Genomic DNA, 23,778 nt, shown 5'->3' with positions numbered 1-23,778 from the left:
GGTCGGGTTATTATATAATTCACAGCTCACAACATAATTATTGTCACATCAAGTGTTAAATACACACTTAATCACAACCAAATATCATGCCCACAATTTAACATCTCATAATGTCACAATCCACCATCACAGGTTTACATGTATCTCACAAACTAACACATGTTCAACTTTGTACTTATACTCGATTTCAACAATAAAATTATAAGCAGACACTGCTCATGAATTATACAATACCCACGATCTCAAACTCGTGTTTCAAACACGTTTAACACATTGCGCTACAATTTAACACTGGTTTCTAACTAGGAAACCTACATTTTTCCTTTAACACTGCGCATCAACATTTTTCTCAAGATAAACATTGGTCAGATTATTGTATAATTTATAGCTCACAACACAAGTAATGTCACATCAAGTGTTAACCACACACTTATTCACAACTAAAACTCATGTTCACAACTTCACATCTCATTATGTCATAATCAACCATCTTATGTTTACGTGTATCTCGCAATTTAACACATTTAACTTTGCACTTATACCCAATCTCTATAATTATATTATAATCTCAAAGTAATATATTATTCTACAATTCATCATATATTTAATTTATCACTTATATACAATTTCAATCATAATTTCATAATCCCAATATAACTATTTATTATGCTAATCTTATTCAAAACACAAACAAATTATACAAAAATATTTCTCAATCCACGGAGAGTAAAACCCTTCAAATAATTTCACATAATCATACAAAAATAATTTTAATACAATAAACATCCCAAAATAAACCCCAATTTGATCTTTTAAGAATCCCTACACATATTCATTCTAACCCTAATTGCGATAAACTCATCCCTTACCTCTAAGTGGGCCAACGTGTGTATTCTGACAGCGATAGTGACATCTCTAACAGTTTCCTGAGATTCCTCAAGCTTTTTCTCTGATTATTCTGATAGGGTTTCTAAGCGTTAGAGGGAGAAGAAAGGATCGAAGCCTTCATTCCACTGTCTACAGGCGATGAGTATTTCTCCCTCCACAGACTTTAGTTTACAAATCCCAACGATGAGTATTTCTCGAACCATATACCAAACTTTCATGACAATCCAACGGTTAACAAGTCCATAATCATAGTTTTACTGAGACAGTTTTGGGTTTCTGCGGGAAAAGAAAAAAGCTAAGATGCAAAGGGTATTTCTCTCATCTCTGACATGTGTTTGTAATTCCCAACGGTTAGAATGTTCAGGAATGAGTTTAGAAATTGGTTCTCAAATTTCTCGACAATCCAACGGTGAATGAGTCTGAAATTGTCATTTTTCTGAGACAAGTTTGGTGGTATGCGGGAAAAAGATAAGATTTTGGGAGGAGGAGAAGGAAAAACGAAATTGAGATAAAGAAGATGGGTAGGAAGTATTGTCAGTCTCAAAATTGATCTAAGATGCCTCTAGTTAGGGTACTCATAGCCTATTATTTACTCTATTTTTCTTTGTTTATTATTTTATAAACAAATATTCTATTTTATTTCCTATCAAATGAATAAATAAAATATTATTTTTATTTTTCTTTAAATTATTATTTTAATAAAATTATTTTTCCTTATTTATTTATTTATAAAAAAATATCAATATTTTTCTAAAACTATTTATTTTTAAATAAAAGTTATTTTAATTTATATACGAAAAAATGGAATATTACACATTTCATATTCCATAGGGTTTTATTTGCTATGCAATCTTTTCCTGCTTTCCTCGACATTTGCTTCTAGTGTTCATGCATGTGGATCGACTTTTTCAGATTTGGAAACTTAGTTGCTTTTGGTGTACTCTATTGGTTTTCAAATTCTGAGATAAGATGTCATTTTTTCAAACAAGATGAGTGATCTACGTCAGGGTTACAACATTCTGAGACTTTCTCAGGTATGTAAATACTATGCAATAGTATTTTTTTTAGATATTTTTCTCACTGTTGGTGTTGTGATTGTGTTGATTTGCCCTTTCATTTTATGTAACTAATAAATTTCCCATATGCTTTTTTCGAGGAATATTGAAAGCTTGCAACAATGTAATATTTGCATGTTAAATACACAGATATATATATATATATATATATATATATATATATATATATATATATATATATATATATATATATATATATATATATATATGTATATGTATATAGGTTTTATATATCTAGAAATTGCACAGATGTGATGTTTGTCTATTAATTAATTCTAATTCTAAATTGGGATTTCAATATAAATATTCATGATCTTAATTTCTTCTCCTGGCCTGTATGTTTTTCTGTTTGTTTTATAACTTTCATATTTCAATTTTTTTACTTAGTTTTTCATATATTATTAACAACATATTAATTAATTAGCTCATTTGGTTATCGGGGAAACTAGCTTTATTGGTAGAGGAGTTGTGGAATTTTGTGATGGATCCACCTTCAGTAAGAACATACTTATGATCTATGATATTGCACTTTTATTACTTCTAAAGTTAGAAGAAATCCCGAATTGCATTTTTGTGTTTCATCACATAGGAGGTGTTGTTGTCCAAAGGAATTGATCCAACCTTTGTTTGGATCACCGTTGGGAGATTCCAGATTTTTCTTCTTCTTCATTGGGTGCGTCTGGATTTGTCATTGTACAATGGAATTTGCAAAAATACTTTCCAAGCATCAAATTACATGTTTGTTTGGGAGTTGGACTAGAAATGTTGCGATGTGCATCACAATGCAGATTCAACGGAGGATGAACTGAGAAGTGGTTAAGGGTGAAGATTTGTTAATGGTCAACCTATGTTTGCTTCCCACCAATAGATTCCCCAACATACCTAAACATAGCCTTAGTTTAACCAAATTAGGGTTAGGCTAAGGCATAAGATACATTATTATTTTTTATTGGCAAAAGTTAGTTGTTAGTATTGTTTGTTTTTTTTTTTTTTTGGGGAGATTCGAACATGTGAACCCCCTCCTCCCCTTCCTTTTTTCTTTCACCACCAACCTTATATCTCTGATAAGATATACTATCTAATATTTACTATTATACAAACTAAGGGCAAGGCTAAGGCATTCGATATATTATTTGTTATAAACTATTTGCTGGACTATGATGGCATTATGCTTCCTTTATCAATATGAATCATGTGATTATGAGTGGATTGTTATGTTTAAGCTTTTAAAAAATCTAAAAATATGGAATTCGGTTCTAACTTAGCCCAACAAAATTAGTTTGTATGGTGAAAGTTGTCCAAATTTTATAAATTTTATCTAAGTCATATCTTCTAGTCAATATATGACTAAAAACCACCTTTGTCACTCCAATTAAGACAATTCGCTGAGAGACCGCAGCTAAGGTGAACTAAGAATATTTGTAATTAAGACAACTTTCCATTGAATACTTTTTGAAAGCAATATCTTTCCTTGAGTTGTAGTTTATTTATATGTAGGTTTCCGAACTATTTAACAATTAAAAATTAAGTCTCTAAATGTTTTTCAATTTAATTAAATAATAAATGCAAGTTTAGGGATCCAATTAAAATAAAGTGTATGTTTGAATATCTGTTTTACTTAAGTCTATGAACTATTTGTCTTTTTAAAAAAAAAAATAAGTTTTTAAAATATTTTTTTCCAATTTGGTCCCTAATTCGTATATGGTTTTTTAATTAGGTCCAAATTAAGAAAAAAATAAAAATATTTTAAGGACCTAATTTGTATGTGATACATTAAGAATTTTATTCTTTGTATACTAATGAAACATTGATCTTGATACTAATGAAACAATATTTCAGCAAAATGTTTTATTAATAAGTGTACTAAATAAAGTTACCTAACCAGATAAATAAGTACCAATTTTAAAATTATTCTATTTGTCATAGACAATATCATGTTTGGACTTTATCTCAACAATTATTCATGCAATGACAGACAATGAGAGAATATACTTATTTTCAGTGTCCTTTGGAAGGATAAAATCAAATCATACTTTGTGAACAACAAAAAGAGTGGGGGTTTAAGTGCGAGCATGTGGCTTGATCTTGCATATTTTTGTTGAACTACATTTGGTTGGATCAGTTGCTTTGGTTTTCGTCATATTCTTTGTACACCTTTACTTGCCTCCGCTAAGCAAGGGAACCAAACCCTTCAAAGCTAGTTTCTCATTGTCTTTACACTCTCTTGGGCCTCATTTTCTTTCTTTTGTTTAAGTCAGTCTCACCTTGGTTCTTTATAATTTAGTGAAACACTAGTGCATGTCACATATCTCATTGTCTTATTTTTTTTTATCGACAAATGTAGCATCGTTAGTTTTTGTTACTAGAGGGATTCGGACAGGCGACCTCCCCCCTCATTGTCTTCTTTAGTTAGGTAGAAAATGATCCCCTATCTTTATTAATAACAAGAAACTGAAAATTAGAGCGTTTTTTTTACTAGAAACATTCAAAAACTGAAAAGAAAATAGATACACGTGTTTATAGGATTCAATTGTAAGGGGTGAGACTTGTGTCTCACATTAGAAGAATGGAGTTCTAGTATGAGGTTTATAAGATTTTGGACTCTCCAACTTCAGTATCTAACTTTTGTAGTATGATTCTTCTAAGGTTTTTATCAATTGGTAACAGAGTCTTTCATCATGTCTCTCAACTACAAATGAGTGGTGCGGGAGATGACACTGACATTGCAATATTTGTTTAAGACTAATCAAAAGATTGGATGATAAATTAAGATCTTCCTGAATATGATTACTGTCACTTTTTTCTTATTACTTGTAAGGCTGATACGCTTGTTGCAATACTAACAGTGTGACTGTGTGAGTAACAATTAATTATGATTTAGTAGATTTTTAGAACATGGAAAAAATATAATATGTTGACAATGTAAAAAGTTTTTTGGCGTAATCAAATGAGAGTCCACCATGTATGATAAGTTTGTTGACTTTTATTATAATTACTTTAAAAGTCATATTAGCAGTGAATTGTGATTGAACGACAATAAGTATTTTACATTGTTAGTGTATGACCATTAAATTCTAAAACATAATAATTTTAAACTTTCACCAAATATGATAGAAATATATTTCTCTCTATTTCTTAAAGATGATTACTAGAACTCTTCCACTCGATCACTTTTGAATATTAACTTTATTGTTGGATGAATCCATTAATCCTTTAGAAATCTTCGAAAAGAATGTGACTTCTTCCTAAAGTGATTAACAAATACTAATTATTTCATGTTTTAAGCTCCTTTGAAACTTCAAATTTCCAAATTGAATATAAAAGTCTCAAGATAAAAAAAAGTTCAAGACTTTAAAATGATTAAATTTGCTTAAATATAGTGATCATCTATATTGATAATAAAGGGAATACTCCCATTCAATGTACACATTTCACAAAATCATTTTACCTTTTGTCAATTTTTAAATTTTTATTATTTCTGTTTTAATAACTACCCCTAGTCTCAAGTTGATTGTTTTTTTTTTTTTTTTACTTCTAATTTTTTTCTTTCTCTTTTTCATTTTTAGTTAAAGTAGTTAAAGAGACACGAAGTCTCTCTCTCCATTAGTTTAAGTATAGAAGTACTTCTAACTCTACAAATACTAAATTTATCAAAGTTGTTGAAAAATCTAGTAGTAAAATAGATGGATGTCCATATTTCATTAATTGTTTAATTAAATGAGTAGAAATTGTGAAAGACTTTTATGATGATTCAAGGGTTATTGTTAATGAATCAATGAAAGTAAATTATCTCGTACCCATAAATTGCAACAAAACCAACCATTCTTATATAAAATCGCTTTGATCCCTTAATATATTTAGTTTTGGGGTTTTAAGTTAATATAGAGTTGTTTTTATTATCGAAAGTTGCAACAAGGAGTTCATTCAGTGAAAGATGATTTACTTAATGATAACCGAGGATAAATTTAGAAATGAACATTAATATACAATAGACTAAATTTGTAACGCTCATAATGAGTACATTTTTTACTAAATAGCTAAGCTATATGCATGGTATGAAAACATTCCAAAGGTACTTGCACGGAATCAAAGGGAAGGCTTTCTATTGGCTAATTAACAAATTAGATTACCTGAAAAAAATAAACAATCAAATGGAAATCAACCACGTCTATTTGTGAGGTACCTTTTTTCAAATTTTTGGTACTAAGTAGTGTTTTTCTTTACTAAAATCTTTGAAATTTATTATATATAAAATTGTGCAGATCTAAACTATTTTTTCATATTAGTTGGAGCAACGGGAGAGTATTAGTATAATAGATACTAGTAAATTCTTATAAATTTTTATATTTGAATTAGGATTGCAAAAAGAAAAAAATGAAAACGCTAGTAAGAGGAATGAAATATAATAGAAGTTAATTACTAAAGGAATTGATGCTATAAAAAATATTCAAATAAATTTTATTTAAAAAACAAGTTGTTGAGATTAAGTATTATTTTGTTTGTTAATGCGAGATAGGATAAGTTGTTAAAGGATACACATTTAATTATCATCTTCCAACATGAGTTTGATTTCTCTTGAAACCTTTAAAATTTCACTTAATAGAGAAATTTAGATCTTCAGGAAAATTTCTTTGTACTAAAGAGCTAGTTAAGTAGTTATGACTAGGTAAAATTGTATGTGATTTAAATTTTACGATAATTCTTTAATTGAATATCTATTGATAGTCGTAATATGTTATTGGTATCTTAGCTAATAATATTGATGTTATTTCCTTGTCCTTCCACTTTAAAGAAATTTTAAAAAAAAAACATGATATTTTTTCATGTTATAAGATTTAATTATTATAACATGAAATCTTAGTGTATGTATGGACACACGTACAATAACAAAATCATGTCATACCTATTCATTTACATAGAAGCAAGTTTTTATAGTTTTAGGGAAGATGAGTGTAAATAGATATTCTTGTTAGTGGATATCGACACAAAAACAAACATCTTGTTAGTTGCATTGATCCCTCAGGAATTATCATTATGTGATTTTGGTCTCACATTTTCTAATTGAATAAATTAGATTTTTTTTCAAGTATTATAATGGTACAATTTTAATCACTTCATGAGCCTTCCATTGAATATTTAACCATTTTGTTGACTTAATGTTGGATGATGATGTGTTGTCTAACACATATATGTTGAGATGACTTAATTATACTTTTGAATCTTCTAATATGATGATGAACCAAAAATACAATTAATCCATTTGAAATCCTCATATCAATTGACACATCGTCATCATCATGTCAATAAAAACTCGATAGAAAAACCAAAATCATGTAATTGTGATGCCCAAGAACTCAATCTACACAATTAAAACTAGAAGGACCAAAACCATATAATTACAATATTGAATAAACTAAAACTACATTGAAATATAAGGTTTAAATATTTTTTTAGTCCTTACAATTTAATATTTTTTTTATCCTTGTATTTTTTTTAGTTTGTACAAATTATGTTTATTTTACTTTTAGTCTTTAAAGTAAACATAATTTGTGAAGATTAAAATAAAAAATTATAAAATAATAAAAAAAATACTAATTACAAGAATAAAAAAATATTTAACTTTTTTTTTACTGCAAAAGATATTTAAACTTAATCATAACTCAAGAGGGTTTATCTCAATTAATTAAATAAAAATAAATGAATTATTGTAAACCCATGATACACTTTCATCATTCCTACTAAAAAAACTAAAGATAACGGTAATTTCCAGAACGGGGGTAGAGTCCAGGGTGGTAAAGATAACGGTAAAAAGTCATACCTATAAATAAACGTCATCGAACAAACCATAGACTCGATTTACATTCTAGAGTGCTTGCTCCCTTGCTGATTTTTTTTGTTCGAAAGCTGATACTTTTTGTTGATTTTTTTTGTTCGAAATGGCTAACGAGAGAGTGTTCGCGCTTTGCGCTCTTCTTCATTGCGTTAATCACCGGAGAAAAATCTGTTCCATTCATCATTTTGCATGGTAGCTACAACTCGATCCATGCTTTGTTTTGTTTATTTTTCCTGGTTCGTTGTTGGTTATTCATTATTTGAAGTGTCATGGTGCTGGAATTTAGCTCCACTTCAGTGAAGGGTTAGCTTCAAAGGGAAGAAGTGAGGAATTACATCTAATGATGAGAAAAAAGATTTGAACTTTAATTAACTTACATAGTTCATTATGCCTGTGCCTGTATTTATCCTGATCTAATCATTTGATTGTCTCATCATTGGGTGTACCTTTTTCAGAAAATAAAAATTGTCTACATTTCTCAAGTTGGGTTTAGAGCCTTCATCTCTGATTATTAAGGAAAGTGGTAGAGGATGAAATAGTGGACTTAAATAACTAACTATGAATCAGTACACATGGTTGATACTAATATAGGAAGAAAAATAAGAAAAATAGAGTAATGATTCATTCACTAGATTCTGTTCACTTACTAATGAGATATGGATAATATTTTTTTAGACTCTATTTGGCTGCAATTCTTGACTATAAAGAATATTATATCACCTTCCCATTTTTTTTAGCCCGCCTATCCTTAAATTTAATTTTAGTCTTGGAATTTTTGGAAATCATATTAGGTCTTTAGAATTACTACTGGTTTAGCATTACTGTGTGGTAGTGCAATACCTTTTTGTAGACACTAGATTGGAGCCTAATATCTCCTACATTTCTCCATGCGTTCCTTTCTTCAGAATCACAAAATGTTGTGTGATAAAATAATTTTTTACTGCAGACAATATATAGGAAGTAAGAAGCATGTCTTCTATACCAATCTATATATCAGAAATTGTGGCAAAATTGCATGCTACTTTAATTTCTCATATAACTCTATCCATATGTTGGTTGTTCAATCTTTTTATGTTTAAGAATGAGAGCAAGAAAAGAACTCAGCAAATTGTGATGTTGATAGAAACCTTAGTAAGGAAGTGGGTCTTGATGAGAATGTTAATAGGCCCAAGGTTTGGAGAGTGTATACGAGGAAGAATGGAAAAGGGAAAAAGAATGATGAGGTGGCAGAGGATACATCAAAATAGTACTATATAAGTAGTAGTATTGAGCAGTAGTGGGCAGGAAAAGAATTCTGTTATTTGGTAGGGTCACTGAATCAGTGATTTGGGATCTGGTAGTACACTATCAGATTATTATCTTTTATTCCTTCAGCTGTTGAGATTGTAATTGTCCTACCATAATACAATTCCACTATTTCATCCATTTCTTCCCACTGTTTTTATCTGTTATTTACTGTTTTATTCATCTTTCTCATACTTAATTCCACCAATTGGTCCGACCTGCCAGATCAATACCCCCTGAAACCAGAAATTGTAAATGCCAAGGATACCCAAAATGGGAGAGCGGATTGAAGCTTTGGAGACACAAATGGGTAACGTAACAACGACGTTGCATGACCTCGCTCTGCAGATGCAGCAACATGCTCAACAGATGCAGCAACAGAGTGTAATTCTTACTGAGCTCAGCAAACAGATCAGTCAGAAGGGAGTGTCGCCAGAGGGCGAAACTTCTGTTGGTGACTCAACTCAGAATGAGTCTCGCCTCGCCGGAAAGAAGGTCAAACTTTCGGTGTTTGAAGGGGAAGATCCTGTAGCGTGGATTACGCGCGCAGAGATCTATTTCGACGTGCAGAATACTCCTGATGAAATGCGGGTGAAGCTGTCTCGCCTGAGTATGGAGGGCTCAACAATCCATTGGTTTAACTTGTTACGGGAAACAAAGGATGATCTTTCGTGGGAAATTCTGAAGAGAGCTTTGATTGCGAGGTATGGTGGTAGAAGATTGGAAAATCCGTTTGAGGAGTTGTCTACCCTCCGTCAGACGGGAACGGTAGAAGAGTTTGTCGAAGCATTTGAGCTGCTTTCTTCTCAGGTGGGTCGTTTACCGGAGGAGCAGTACTTGGGTTATTTCATGAGTGGCTTGAAACAACCGATTCGGCGGCGGGTGCGAACGTTGAACCCGCAGAATCGTATGCAAGTGATGAGGATGGCCAAAGATGTTGAAGAGGAACTGAAGGAAGAAGACGATGAAGGAGATCGTTACTATGGGAAGAATCGTATGAGCCGTAGTGAGCCCAATGGGCTGCTGTCTAAATCTCGAAATGGGTCTAACCCGATCCACAAAGATTTTACCCGCTCTAATTCGGGTGGGTACGCTCCAAGTCAGAAAACGGGTTCTACCGGGTCAAATACAAATCCCACGTCCTCAATGAATTCAACAGGACGAAAAGGGGAAAATGACCGTCGTACGCTGTCGTCGGAACGGTGGAAGGGAGTTCGCGGCGTTCAGAGTGATGAAATAGCTGAACGAAGAGCCAAGGGGTTGTGTTTTAAGTGTGGAGGGAAGTACCATCCCACGCTCCACAAGTGTCCTGAACGAGCAATGCGTGTTCTGATTTTAGGAGAAGGGGAAGAGCTGAACGAGGAAGGGGAAATTGTTTCTCTTGAAGCCACTGAAACGGAGGGGGAGGGAGAGGGAGAGGAGACAGAGGCGGAATGCAATCTGATTGGAGTGATGGGTAGCATGGGGGAGTATAATACGATGAAGATTTGTGGAAAAATTGCTAGTATTGATGTGATGGTTTTAATTGACAGTGGAGCTAGCCATAATTTCATCTCCCCAGAAATCACTACAGCATTAGGGTTACTTGTGACCCCTATGGCAGCTAAGAACATCAAGCTAGGTGATGGTCATAAGGTTCTTTCAAAGGGAATATGTGAAGGAGTTCAAATTGATTTGGGGCCCCAAGTTTTTCATGTGGATGCGTTGGTGTTAGAGCTGGGAGGTTTAGACGTGGTGCTGGGAGTGTCTTGGTTGAGCACTTTGGGGAAAGTGGTGATGGATTGGAAGGATCTATCAATGCAGTTTATGCACGAGGGAAGAATGGTAAACTTACAAGCTCAGGGCCGTATACAGGAAAAGCAGAGCTGCTTACACTCCTTTTTAGAGGATAAGCATAGAAGGGGAGGTGAAGGTTGGTGGTGGACTCAGTAGGAAGAGAGGGATATTGCTCAAGAAGCTGGACAGATGGAATTGACCAAATTACTAAGTCAATTTTCTGAAGTATTTCAGGAAAAAATTACTCTACCCCCAGAAAGAAGTCAGGTGCATCAGATTAAGTTAATTCCTGAGCATAAGGCCCTACAGATATCCTTATCACCAGAAAAAAGAAATTGGAAAGCAGGTGACGGAGTTGCTAGCTGCAGGAGTTATTAGGACCAGCATGAGCACGTTTTCGAGCCCGGTTATCTTAGTCAAAAAGAAGGATGGGTCCTGGAGGATGTGTGTGGACTATAGAGCCTTAAACAAAGCCACTGTTCCAGATAAGTATCCTATTCCAATTGTGGACGAGTTATTGGATGAATTGTATGGAGCAACTATTTTTTCTAAAATAGATTTAAAGGCTGGATATCATCAGATTCGTGTTCATAAGGATGATATGCATAAAACTGCTTTTAGGACTCATAATGGACACTATGAGTACCTTGTAATGCCTTTTGGGTTGATGAACGCACTAGCAACATTTCAGGCTACAATGAATGACATTTTCAGACCCTATCTTAGAAGTTTTGTATTGGTGTTTTTTGATGACATCCTGGTTTATAGCAAATCTGAAACTGAACACTTGGAGCATTTGAAATTAGTGTTGTCAGTTCTGGAATCTCATTGCTTTGTGGCCAATGAAGCTAAATGCAAGTTTGGTTGTAAACAGGTGGACTACCTTGGCCATGTCATTTCTGGAGATGGGGTAGCAGTAGACCCAGACAAAATTAAATGTGTATTAGAATGGCCTGAGCCTAAAAATGTGAAAGGAGTGCGTGGTTTTTTAGGGCTCACTGGGTATTACAGAAAATTCATTAAGGATTATGGCAAAATTGCCAAACCTTTAACTGAATTAACTAAGAAGAACAATTTTGTGTGGGGAAAAGAAGCTTTAGTTGCTTTCAAGTTACTTAAATAGATTATGACTACACCTCCAGTGCTGGGATTGCCAGATTTTTCTGTGCCGTTCGAAGTGGAGTGTGATGCTGCAGGAAGGGGCATTGGTGCAGTTCTGATGCAAAAGAGACAACCAATAGCTTTCTTCAGCAAAGCTTTATCTGATGGGAATTTGACAAAGTCTGTGTATGAAAAGGAGCTTATGGCCTTGGTGCTTGCAATCCAACATTGGAGGCACTATCTTTTGGGCAAACCTTTTGTGGTTTATACAGATCATAAAAGCTTGAAACATTTCCTGCAACAAAGAGTAACTTCACCTGATCAACAATGTTGGTTGGCTAAGCTTCTAGGTTATCAATTTGAAGTAAAATATAAGCTTGGATTAGAGAATAAGGCTGCTGATGCTTTGTCAAGATGCCATGGTGATATGGAGCTGGCTGTGATGTTATCATATCCCACATGGTTGGATGGAGAGCAATTGCTGCAAGAGGTTAGGCAGGACCCTGTATTGAAGAAAACAGTGGAAGAACTCAAAAGGAATCCTGGAGCTAAGACAGGATTCACTGTGTGGCAGGATGTCTTATTTTATCAGGGTCGTCTGGTGTTATCCTCTGACTCTCCTTCAATTCCCGTGTTGCTAAAGGAATTTCATGAAACGCCTATGGGGGGACATTCAGGGTTCCTAAGAACTTATAGGAGATTGGCAGCTAATCTGTATTGGCCAGGTATGCAAAAGAGAGTTAGAGATTTTGTGAGGGCATGTGATACTTGCCAGAGACAAAAATATGCAGCAACAGCACCTGGAGGCTTGCTTCAACCTTTGCCTATTCCTAATGCCATTTGGGAGGATCTTTCTTTGGATTTTATCACTGGCTTACCCAAATCTAAGGGGTTTGAGGCTGTGCTAGTAGTAGTGGACAGACTATCCAAATATAGCCATTTTCTGCTGTTGAAACATCCTTATACTGCCAAGTCTGTAGCAGAATTGTTTGTTAAAGAGATTGTCAGGCTTCATGGTGTTCCTCTGTCTATCATTAGTGATAGAGACCCCCTCTTTATGAGTCATTTCTGGTTGGAGCTTTTCAGACTGCAGGGCACTAAACTGAAGATGAGTTCGGCCTACCACCCTGAGACAGATGGCCAGACTGAAGTTACTAACAGATGCTTGGAAAGTTATTTGCGTTGTTTTGCTTCTGAACAACCAAAGACATGGTCACACTGGATTCCATGGGCTGAGTTCTGGTATAATTCCACCTTTCATGTATCTATTGGTAAGACTCCTTTTGAGGTAGTCTATGGGAGGCAGCCACCAAACATCATCCGTTTCTTGAGTAATGAGACCAAAGTTGTTGCTGTAGCTATGGAGCTGTGTGAAAGAGACGAGGCTTTGAATCAGTTGAAGGCTCATTTGCTGAGAGCACAACAACAAATGAAAAAATATGCAGATAAGAAGAGAAGGGAAGTTCAGTTTGCAGTAGGGGAATGGGTTTTTCTTAAGTTAAGGCCTCATAGGCAGCAATCTGTAGCAAAGAGAATCAATCCTAAACTGGCTGCAAGGTTTTATGGGCCGTTTCAGATCATTGAGAGGTTGGGTGAGGTTGCTTACAAGCTTCAATTACCTCCACAGTCTAGGATACATCCAGTTTTTCATGTCTCCTTGTTGAAAAAGGCTATTGGTGATTATTCTGTGCAAGGGGATCTACCCACAGAGCTAGAGGTTACTGATATGGATGAATTTTATCCTGAGAAGGTCATTGGTTCACGCACTATCACTCAAGGAGGAGTATCTGTGCCTCAAAGTCTTGTTCAGTGGAAGCACAAGTCCAGTGATGATGTGACTTGGGAAGATGATGCGTTCATTAGAGGACAGTTTCCAGATTTTAACCTTGAGGACAAGGTTGTTGCTAAGGAGGATGGAATTGATAGAAACCTTAGTAAGGAAGTGGGCCTTGATGAGAATGTTAATAGGCCCAAGGTTTGGAGAGTGTATACGAGGAAGAATGGAAAAGGGAAAAAGAATGATGAGGTGGCAGAGGATACATCAAAATAGTACTATATAAGTAGTAGTATTGAGCAGTAGTGGGCAGGAAAAGAATTCTGTTATTTGGTAGGGTCACTGAATCAGTGATTTGGGATCTGGTAGTACACTATCAGATTATTATCTTTTATTCCTTCAGCTGTTGAGATTGTAATTGTCCTACCATAATACAATTCCACTATTTCATCCATTTCTTCCCACTGTTTTTATCTGTTATTTACTGTTTTATTCATCTTTCTCATACTTAATTCCACCAGATGTAGATTGGTCATTATTATTAGTTGTCACTTAATTCATTTCGTATGAAATAACATATCACATGCTTTCTAATTTGATCATTTTGTTGTTATACTGAAATGGTCATTCCGTTATTGATGTCCAATGGATCTATGTAACTGTTTTTTCTGTCATGAACATTTTGCTTCTTGTGTTCACGGGGATTAGGTTATTTGAATTTGAAAAATTAGTTTCATTTCATGTATTCTTCTGCTATTCAAATTCTGAGAAAAAGATGCCACAGTTCATCCTTTTGAAAATAAATCCTAAGAAAAAAAACTATGATTAATGTTGATGAAATAACAATGGGATAAAATATAAATGTGAAATATAATATAAATTATATTATATTAGTATATTACTATGTAATTAATATCTACCAGGGAAAAAGAAATAGCATGTATCACATTATAAACTGAGAGAGTAGGTAATTAGTTAGGTTTGTTATAAACTTGTTGGTTTACCCCTGCGATGCACAGGGATTTTAGTTAACTTTTTTTTTCATTGTTTCTTTCAGAAAAAAATATTTAAAAGTGCTCATATTTAAATATATATATATATATATATATATATATATATATATATATATATATATATATATATATATATATAAGTTTTTATTTAGTCAACCAGTTGAATGATAACTAATATAATTTTTAGAAAGAATTATATTTGAATTTTCTTTTTAAAATTTAAACAGTTGCATAGCCAAATAATTTAAAGAAAAGTCTGAAGTAATTTTATTGAAATATTGAAAGGTTGGATCACAATAATATAAAGGATTTAAAAATTCATTTTAATAAGGGAACTATATTTTGTTTAATGCAATTGAAACTTATATAAGGTAAAATTCTCATAATTGAAATGCACTTCGATAACTCAAACAAATAATGGCAATTTGTATGCGATGATAACTAAAATTATTTTATCCTCACCAATCTATAACATTTTTTGCGACATGAAATATGATACCAAAATATCTTCTTTCTTTTTGTTATCATACATGAATATCTAAATTATTTTAATTAGTTTTAATTTTAAGAATTCATTTTAATTATATGATCAATAAAAAATTGTCCTTCTCACACTTTCATTTTTCATATGATGTGCTCCCATAAAAAAGTTTCAGAGAGCATAAATGATTTTAAAACTGTCAGTCGTTTTCTGATCGTGTATAAAACGGTATATCTGTATATGTTATGGTAAATGCTCTTGTATTTATGCAATTCAAGCCAGCCCAGAACATGATTGTTATAAAAAACAGTGAAAGCATGTTTTTTTTTGTTTCTTTAACAAGATCTTATTCAATTATCCGTATAAACTAAGTGTTGTACATCAGATAAATTAGAGCTGCTAATCTGGTGGGAATAGGCCTCAATCCAGTCCATCTCTCCAAGAGAAAAAGTAAGCTTTGCTAACTTACAACTGTCTTTTGTTATATATTCAATTGGTATAAGGAAAAAAGCAAAAAGAAAATGTTTCATAGTCTCATCCTCCTTATCAGTCACATGAAACCCCTGTGTTAACTAATCTGCAAGGCAAAAGACTAACTATCTTGATCAATTCAGACAACCAACTCAAATGCATACCAAATTGGCCTCACATGGCTGAATTCATGCATGGGTATTTGAAAACCTTGGACACTTGCTGCTGCAAAGCCTGCAACAATGGGAAATCAAAGGCCAACAATTTTAAATTTTACCCATGAAACCAAATCAAATAATTCATCACAGTGTCATTCAATATCTAGAAACAAAGCCTTCTTTTTGCATCATAAATTGTACCTTCTCGTGTATCCACCTGGAACTCATCAGCCTGTGCAAAAATTGATTAACTCAGCACCCGGGTACATCCTGATACACTGGCTTCTCCTTGTGATGTTACAATTAGCCAATGGATTTTAGTTAGCAGGTTGCTACATAAAGTATAGTGAATAGATGCCAAATGATATTAGGAATATGAAAAAACTGATCAACCCACAACTTAAAACATTAAGCTAACTATTCTGAGTTATTCAGAACAACTAAGTAGAAAACCTAATCCTAAAGAGAGGTACATGAACAGGCTATCCACACAATATTTATAGAGAAAATAATACATTTGGATCATTTGGACAATAGATAGGAACAAGCTACACATGAAAATCTACTCAATAAAACAAGTCTATCAACAAGAAATACATTTGGATCATTTTCAATGTTAACTTTAATCTTTTTCATTCATAAGTAGACAAAAGAATTAAAAAATATTAAAATTGAAATGTCATTCAACCTTAAAAAACAATTAATTTCAATCTTACATGTTACCGCTGCATCTTTTGGAATAAAAAAATTATGAAACAAAGTACAAACTCCATGGTCATTCTCAATAGGACTTGCATTTAAAATCATGACAGCATCGTGAACATTATTGATTTTGCTGGATGCATAATCTTAATAATCATAAAATAATATGTAGCTAAAAAGATTGAAATACATGAGTTTAAGGTTATAAAGTTTGAAGAAAAAGTTAGAGAAATAAAATTTTATGCTCATTCATTATATTCCAAATTCCACATAACTAAAATTTAGCAAGACTAATATAGAAGATAATTTCAAAAGATAGAATGAACTTTTAATTTCATATATTAAATTTTACTTCGTAATTCTGCTTCAATATATTAAATCTATGGAGATTCCTTACTGTTTCCATCTTAAAATTCAGATTAAGTTATGTTGCAGCTAGATTTTCCTGCTATCTGCATACCAAGTGTCCCCAGTGACCATTCTCATTCAAAAAATTCCACAGAAGATGATGTCTTATCCGCAACCAAATTCATATCATACGAAACAAATAAAAACATCATATTAATAAGAAATAAATTTCAAATTACAAATCCTACTACCTGAAGATTTCAAAATTATGGATATGAACCTTTAAGAGAACAAAAATTAATTAATAGCACTTCAGGGCTACAAGCATTTTTTATCACGTCAAATTTGCAAGGGAAATAATGTAGCAAAGAAAAATGGTCTGGTACAAACTTCAAACTGTGAATTTTTTTTTATTCAAATGGAAGAAAAGGAGATGAAAGTTTCCAAGCGGTGTTGTATTCAATGAGGGAGAGATATATTAAACTTTAATCTTGTTGTAAAGTTCAAATCCTGCTACAGGTATATATGTATAAGAAAGATAGAAAAAATATTAATAACTCTTTGCACACTTGATTCACCATTTTTCATATATTTAATTACTAAAAAATGTAGTGTTACTTGAAGAATGATTGCACTTTAGATTCTCATCGTCTTCATCATCCATCAAGTGCTTATGAGCTCTTTCCCTATGAAAAACTGCAAAACAAATGAGTAGACAAAATAAGATTAGTGGACTCTTGATACACTCTGAACTTCATCATATTCAAATGAAGTAGAGATTGATAAATACCATTTAGTTGTTGAAGGAAAGGCTCTTAAATATGGGTCCCAACTTGAGCAATAGATAAAGAGAAGTAAAGCATAAAATTAACAGATAAATAGTGGAAGAAAATTACAAATAAAACTTCTAATTCCCAATTTCACCTACGGACTATTGGAAGAAAAATTACAAAGCCACAATGCGTCCACAAAGAATCGGTCACCATCGATACCATATCTGGGCACAAGTCAAGCCTAAAACAATCAGATGCAAATTCAAATCTAGAAAAGGAAAAATTCAAATACAAAAAAACATTTTGTAACTTAGATTTTAAACCCACAAAAAATCACAAAAGGAATGGAGGCCAAGGAATCCAATTGTATGTGTTCCGTTTGAGCATGCAACAACCAAAAAGAAGAAAAGAAAAATAATGAGACTACAAATGCCATCTAGAACCATAATCATCATTTACTCATCGTTTAACAAAAAAAAAAAAAAAACATACAAACCTGCCGATAGAAGAAATCCCTTTCTACTCAGAACAAAACGCCAGAGTCTAATGCATTTGGATAGTGATGGTCCTGCCCTAGATGTGTCAATCTGAAAGCGTAGAGAGAGGGTGTAAATTCTGAAGAAAAAGAAATTCAGAAATTTGAAGAGTCTTATAAGGAGACAAAGAAGGAAAAGAAACATTGAAACTCACATTTTATGGAGGGCCCAAAGGGCCACATTGAAACTCACATACTACCATTCCTCCTCTTTACTTTTGAGTTCCACTGATCCAGCATAGGAAGAGAATATTCAATAAAACCTCCTAGCTTTCTTGATTTCCCTTAGTCTCTACATTCTAAACCAGTATTTTATTGGTTGCCATCAACCATTATCCCTGTTTAATATGATAGTATTGAAAAAGAAGTTGCCTGGAGTGAGAAATAACCTAGTTGTCCTCCATTGCCTGATCACTATTCTACTACAGTCTGCAGCTCTCACAAATCTTGATTCTTTTCGAGCAATTCTTATTTTAAAAAGGTTGGGTAATATAAGTGTCCGAGATAGTGTAAATTGAGGGCAGAGAAATTGAACTTTTTCTATCACAAAAGCCAACCTTCGCGAAAAACATTTGCTCCTTAAGCATTGATTTGGCCACTTACTATTGGGAGAAATATTCAAATGTGTTGGAAATAAGGCTTTTTATGTTTAGGAAAAGTGTTTAGGAATATTGGAGACTTTGAATAGAAACTTCATAGGAAGGAAAATTCTTTATGAAGGAGAGAACTTTGTATTTTTGCTTGATACAAATGTGTAGGATTACATCTCTATTTATACTACTCTAAGGAGAACTCTAGACACACTAATTCTAGAGAGTTCTCAACTCTAGAGATCCAAAGAGTATTCTAGAGAATATTACAACCATAAGAAATATCTAACACTCCAAACACTACAAGAATTCTCTAGAAACATGACCCATAATTACTTAAGCCCAAAATAACTAAGTCCAAGGAACCAAATAATTAATTTAGGCCCAAATCAAGTTTATATTTCAACATCCCCCCTTAAACTTGATTTGTGACTCCAAGCATACTCCTTAGCTTCACGAAAGTTTCCAACTTGAGTGGCTTTGTGAAAATGTCGGCAGCTTGATCTTGAGACATCACATACTTCAACTTTACCTCCTTCTTCTCAATGCATTCTCTTATGAAGTGGTAACGAGTGTCAATGTGCTTACTTCTTTCATGAAAGACTAGATTCTTTGCCAAAGCGAGTGCTGATTTATTGTCAACACATATTTCCATAGGTTCTTCTTGTGGCATTTTTATCTCTTTCAACAAGTTCCTTAGCCAAATTGCATGACAAACGCATGATGTGGCCGCGACATACTCGGCTTCACAAGTTGATAGTGTGACTATTGGTTGCTTCTTTGATATCCAAGTGAAAGCAGTATCTCCCATAAAGAACACAAAACCAGTAGTGCTCTTTCTATCATCCAAGTCTCCACTCCAATCGCTATCACTATAGCCAACAATGTTATAATTGTCAGAAGAGTAATAGTGCAAGCCAAAGTTTGTTGTACCTTTGATGTATCGAAGGATTCTCTTTGCCGCCTTGAAGTGAGTTGTGGTTGGAGCTTCCATGTAGCGACTTACTACTCCTACAGCATAGAGAATATCCGGCCTTGTACATGCCAAGTAACGTAAACTTCTAACCAAACTTTTGTAAAGAGTTGGATCCACATTCTCTCCTTTTTCATGCTTGCTCAACTTGCTGCCACATTCCATCGGGGTGCCAACTGGATTGGCGTCCTCCATCTTGAACTTCTTAAGGACTTCTTTGGCATAGCCTTCTTGGGTGATGAAAATTCCTTTGTCTTCTTGTTTTACTTCGATGCCGAGATAATATGCCATGAGCCCCATATCCGTCATCTCAAATTCATTTGACATATCTTTCTTGAACTCTTTGAACATGCTTGGATTGTTCCCTGTAAAGATCAAGTCATCTACATACAAACACACAATCAAAATATCTCCACTTTGCGCTTTGATATAGAGTGCATGCTCATATAGACACTTGATGAAGTTCTTGTCTTGAAAGTACTTGTCGATTCGAACATTCCAAGCTCTCGGTGCTTGCTTGAGACCGTACAACGCCTTTTTCAACTTCAAGACTTTTTCTTCTTGCCCTTTTACTTCATAGCCTAGTGGTTGCTCAATATAGACTTCTTCTTCGAGAAAACCATTCAAGAAGGCTGACTTCACATCCATTTGATAGATCTTCCATTTATTTTGGGCTGCCAAAGAAATGATCAGTCTAATAGTTTCAAGACGAGCAACAGGAGCAAATACCTCATCATAGTCAATTCCTTGTCTTTGACTATAGCCTTTAGCCACCAATCTTGCTTTGTATCTCTCCACTTCTCCTTTAGCATTCTTCTTTGCCTTGTACACCCATCTTACTCCAATTGCTTTGTGTCCTCGTGGAAGTGTAGTAAGTTCCCACGTATCATTCTTCGTGATTGACTTGATTTCTTCGTCCATGGCGTCTTTCCACTTTATGTTTTCCGCCGCTTCTTGATAGCTTAGAGGCTCACAATCACCAAAAAGACAAAAGAGGTTAATGTCGTTTAGGTTTTTGGTTACCTCATAAATCTCTTCAATGCTCCTTAGTCGCGGTGTCCTCTCACTTGAACTTGTTTCATCCAGCCTTGGTGTCGGTGAGGCAGGTGGTGTAATATGTTCCTCTATGATTGGTTGTTCAATTTCATCATCTTCTTCAAAATAAGGAAGAAAATCATACTTATCTTCTTGAACACTCCAATCCCAACAATCTTCTTCGTCGAACTCCACGTCGCGACTTATGATGATCTTTCTACTATTTGGATTATAGAGCTTGTACCCCTTGGATCTTGAGTCGTAACCCACAAACACGTACTTCTCACTTTTATCATCGAGCTTTGTCCTCTTTTCGTCTGGAACATGGGTATAGGCAATGCTTCCAAACACTTTGAGGTGAGAAATCCCGGGCTTCCTTCCACTCCATGCTTCTTGTGGTGTCTTCTCATGCATGCTTCTTATTAGGGAACGGTTTGTTAGGTAAACTGCACATGCCACTGCTTCAGCCCAAAACTCCTTCGGCATCTTCTTACTCTTGAGCATGCTTCGCACCATGTTAAGTATGGTCCGGTTCTTTCTCTCTGCTACTCCATTTTGTTGTGGCGATCTTGGCACTGTCAGTGGGCGACGGATTCCATGGTCTTCACAATATTTGTTGAACTTATTTGAAGTGAACTCTCCTCCTCGATCAGATCTCATGGCCTTGATGGAAAAACCACTTTCTTTCTCCACGAGGGCTTTGAACTTCTTAAAGTTTTCAAACACTTCTGATTTCTCCTTCAAGAAATAAACCCAGGTTTTTCTGGAATAATCATCAATAAAGAGGAGAAAGTACTTATTCTTACCAAATGAATTGGGTTTGATTGGTCCATAGACATCGGTGTGTATGAGCTCTAGCGGCTTTGTTGCTCTTGTTGTTGATTCCTTTGGAAAACTTTTACGAAATTGCTTCCCAATTAGACATCCTTCGCAAAGTTGGTTTGGGTGGTTGATGCTAGGCAAGCCTCTCACCATCTCCTTCTTCACTAAACGTTCTAGACCGTCGAAGTTGAGGTGACCGAATCGTAGATGCCATAGCCACGAAGAGTCGGTATAGCAAGCCTTGAGACACTTTGCCACATCATTTTGAATGTTCAAGAGGAACATTCTATTCTTTGACATAGGCACCTTAGCAATCAAGTTATGTCTACAATCTCTTAAGAAAAGACTATGTTCTTTCAAATGGATGTCATAGCCTTTCTCTAATAATTGTCCCAAGCTCAAAATATTATTCTTCATGTTAGGCACATAGTAGACATTGGATATGAATTGATGACTCCCATTCTTCAAACGTATGAGAATTTTACCTTTGCCTTTGACTGGTATCTTTGAGTCGTCTCCAAATGAGACATCGCCAGTTGCCGCTTCATTGATCTCCACGAACATGCTTTGATCGCCGCACTTGTTTCTTTTCTCTTCAAATTTGTTTTGGCACACGAGTAGCAAAGTTTCTTCTTCTCCGCCTTTTTCTTCTACAAAGTTAGCTTTCTCTTCAACCTTCTTCGAGAATCTACACTCGGATGCGTAGTGACCAATCTTGTTGCAATTGAAGCACTTGATTTGTGATTTGTCATACCTCGACCATGAATTTCCTCTTCCACAACCTCTTGTTACTTGTGGATTCCAACTTCTTTCTCCATTGTTGAATTTGTTGGAGTGGTTGTTGTAACCACCTCTTCCTTCTCCTCCATGTCCTCGTCCACGTCCACGATCTTGGCCGCGACCTCGTCCTCTTTGGCTCTTGTAATTTGCATAGTTTGCTTCCTTTACGTTGAGTTGTAGTAGTTGCTCCGTAGCCTCCTTTTGTTTAATTTTTCTCTTTTGTTTTCCTTCGTATGCTTGTAAGGAACTCATGAGTTGCTCAATAGTCATGGTCTTTAAATCCTTGTTTTCTTCAATGTTGGTAACAATGAAGTCAAAACTTGGATTTAAAGTTCGAAGTATTTTTTCCATGACCTTCACCTCATCAACATCTTCACCATTTCTTTTAAGTTGATTGACTACGGCCAATACTCGAGAAAAATAATCAGAAATTGACTCGGACTCCTCCATAAACAAACGCTCAAAGTCACCTCTAAGAGTTTGAAGACGACTCTTTTTTACCTGCTCAACTCCTTTGTTGCAAGTTTGAAGCTTATCCCATGCTTCTTTGGCCGTCGTTGCGTTGGATATCTTCTTAAATGTATCTTCATCCACCGATTGATAAATGAGAAAGAGAGCTTTCTTGTCTCTCTTTCTTGACTCCTTCAACGTCTCCTTTACACCTTGGCTTAGCGAGACTTCATCTTGCTCCTCGAAGCCATTCTCTACGATAACCCACACATCTTGAGCTCCTAGTAGCGCCTTCATCTTGATACTCCAATTATCATAGTTGTTCTTTGTGAGCATCAGCATTTGGAAAGGAAAACCTCCATTCGCCATCTTTTGAGGATCTTGAAGCTCTGATACCACTTTGTTGGAAATAAGGCTTTTTATGTTTAGGAAAAATGTTTAGGAATATTGGAGACTTTGAATAGAAACTTGATAGGAAGGAAAATTCTTTATGGAGGAGAGAACTTTGTATTTTTGCTTGATACAAATGTGTAGGATTACATCTCTATTTATACTACTCTAAGGAGAACTCTAAACACACTAATTCTAGAGAGTTCTCAACTCTAGAGATCCAAAGAGTATTCTAGAGAATATTACAACCATAAGAAATATCTAGACACTCCAAACACTACAAGAATTCTCTAGAAACATGACCCATAATTACTTAAGCCCAAAATAACTAAGTCCAAGGAACCAAATAATTAATTTAGGCCCAAATCAAGTTTATATTTCAACAAAATGTTCATACCATAATAGGTTCTTCTCAAGGAATATGATGCTGTAAAATTCTTATATAAACTGTGTGGATTTATTTATTTATTAATTAACGAACTTGCTATAGCTTTCAATGATTGAAATTAAAAAAATAACTACAGG

The 23,778-nt window shown here is 34.3% G+C and overlaps 1 protein-coding gene and 1 long non-coding RNA gene across 2 annotated transcripts; one reads left to right on the top strand and one right to left on the bottom strand.

Annotated features, from left to right (window-relative positions):
- The first annotated feature begins 9,354 nt into the window (after window positions 1–9,354).
- On the top strand, window positions 9,355–11,980 carry LOC114368170. The gene is made up of 2 exons (XM_028325510.1): window positions 9,355–11,009; window positions 11,167–11,980. The coding sequence occupies exons 1-2, from the start codon at window positions 9,355–9,357 to the stop codon at window positions 11,978–11,980; spliced, it is 2,469 nt and encodes an 822-aa protein (XP_028181311.1).
- A 5,509-nt stretch (window positions 11,981–17,489) lies between these two features.
- LOC114425928 lies at window positions 17,490–18,761 on the bottom strand. Its single transcript, XR_003669316.1, has 3 exons — window positions 18,369–18,761; window positions 18,175–18,265; window positions 17,490–17,601 (listed from the first exon to the last, which is right to left on the bottom strand). It is a non-coding gene; the product is annotated as an uncharacterized LOC114425928 (long non-coding RNA).
- Window positions 18,762–23,778: the final 5,017 nt, after the last annotated feature.

This window comes from Glycine soja, chromosome 9, assembly GCF_004193775.1.
Source record: "Glycine soja cultivar W05 chromosome 9, ASM419377v2, whole genome shotgun sequence".
NCBI classification, from domain to species: Eukaryota; Viridiplantae; Streptophyta; class Magnoliopsida; order Fabales; family Fabaceae; genus Glycine; species Glycine soja.
Note: the sequence above shows the minus strand (reverse complement) of the source record. Positions and strands in the feature narration are given on the sequence as shown.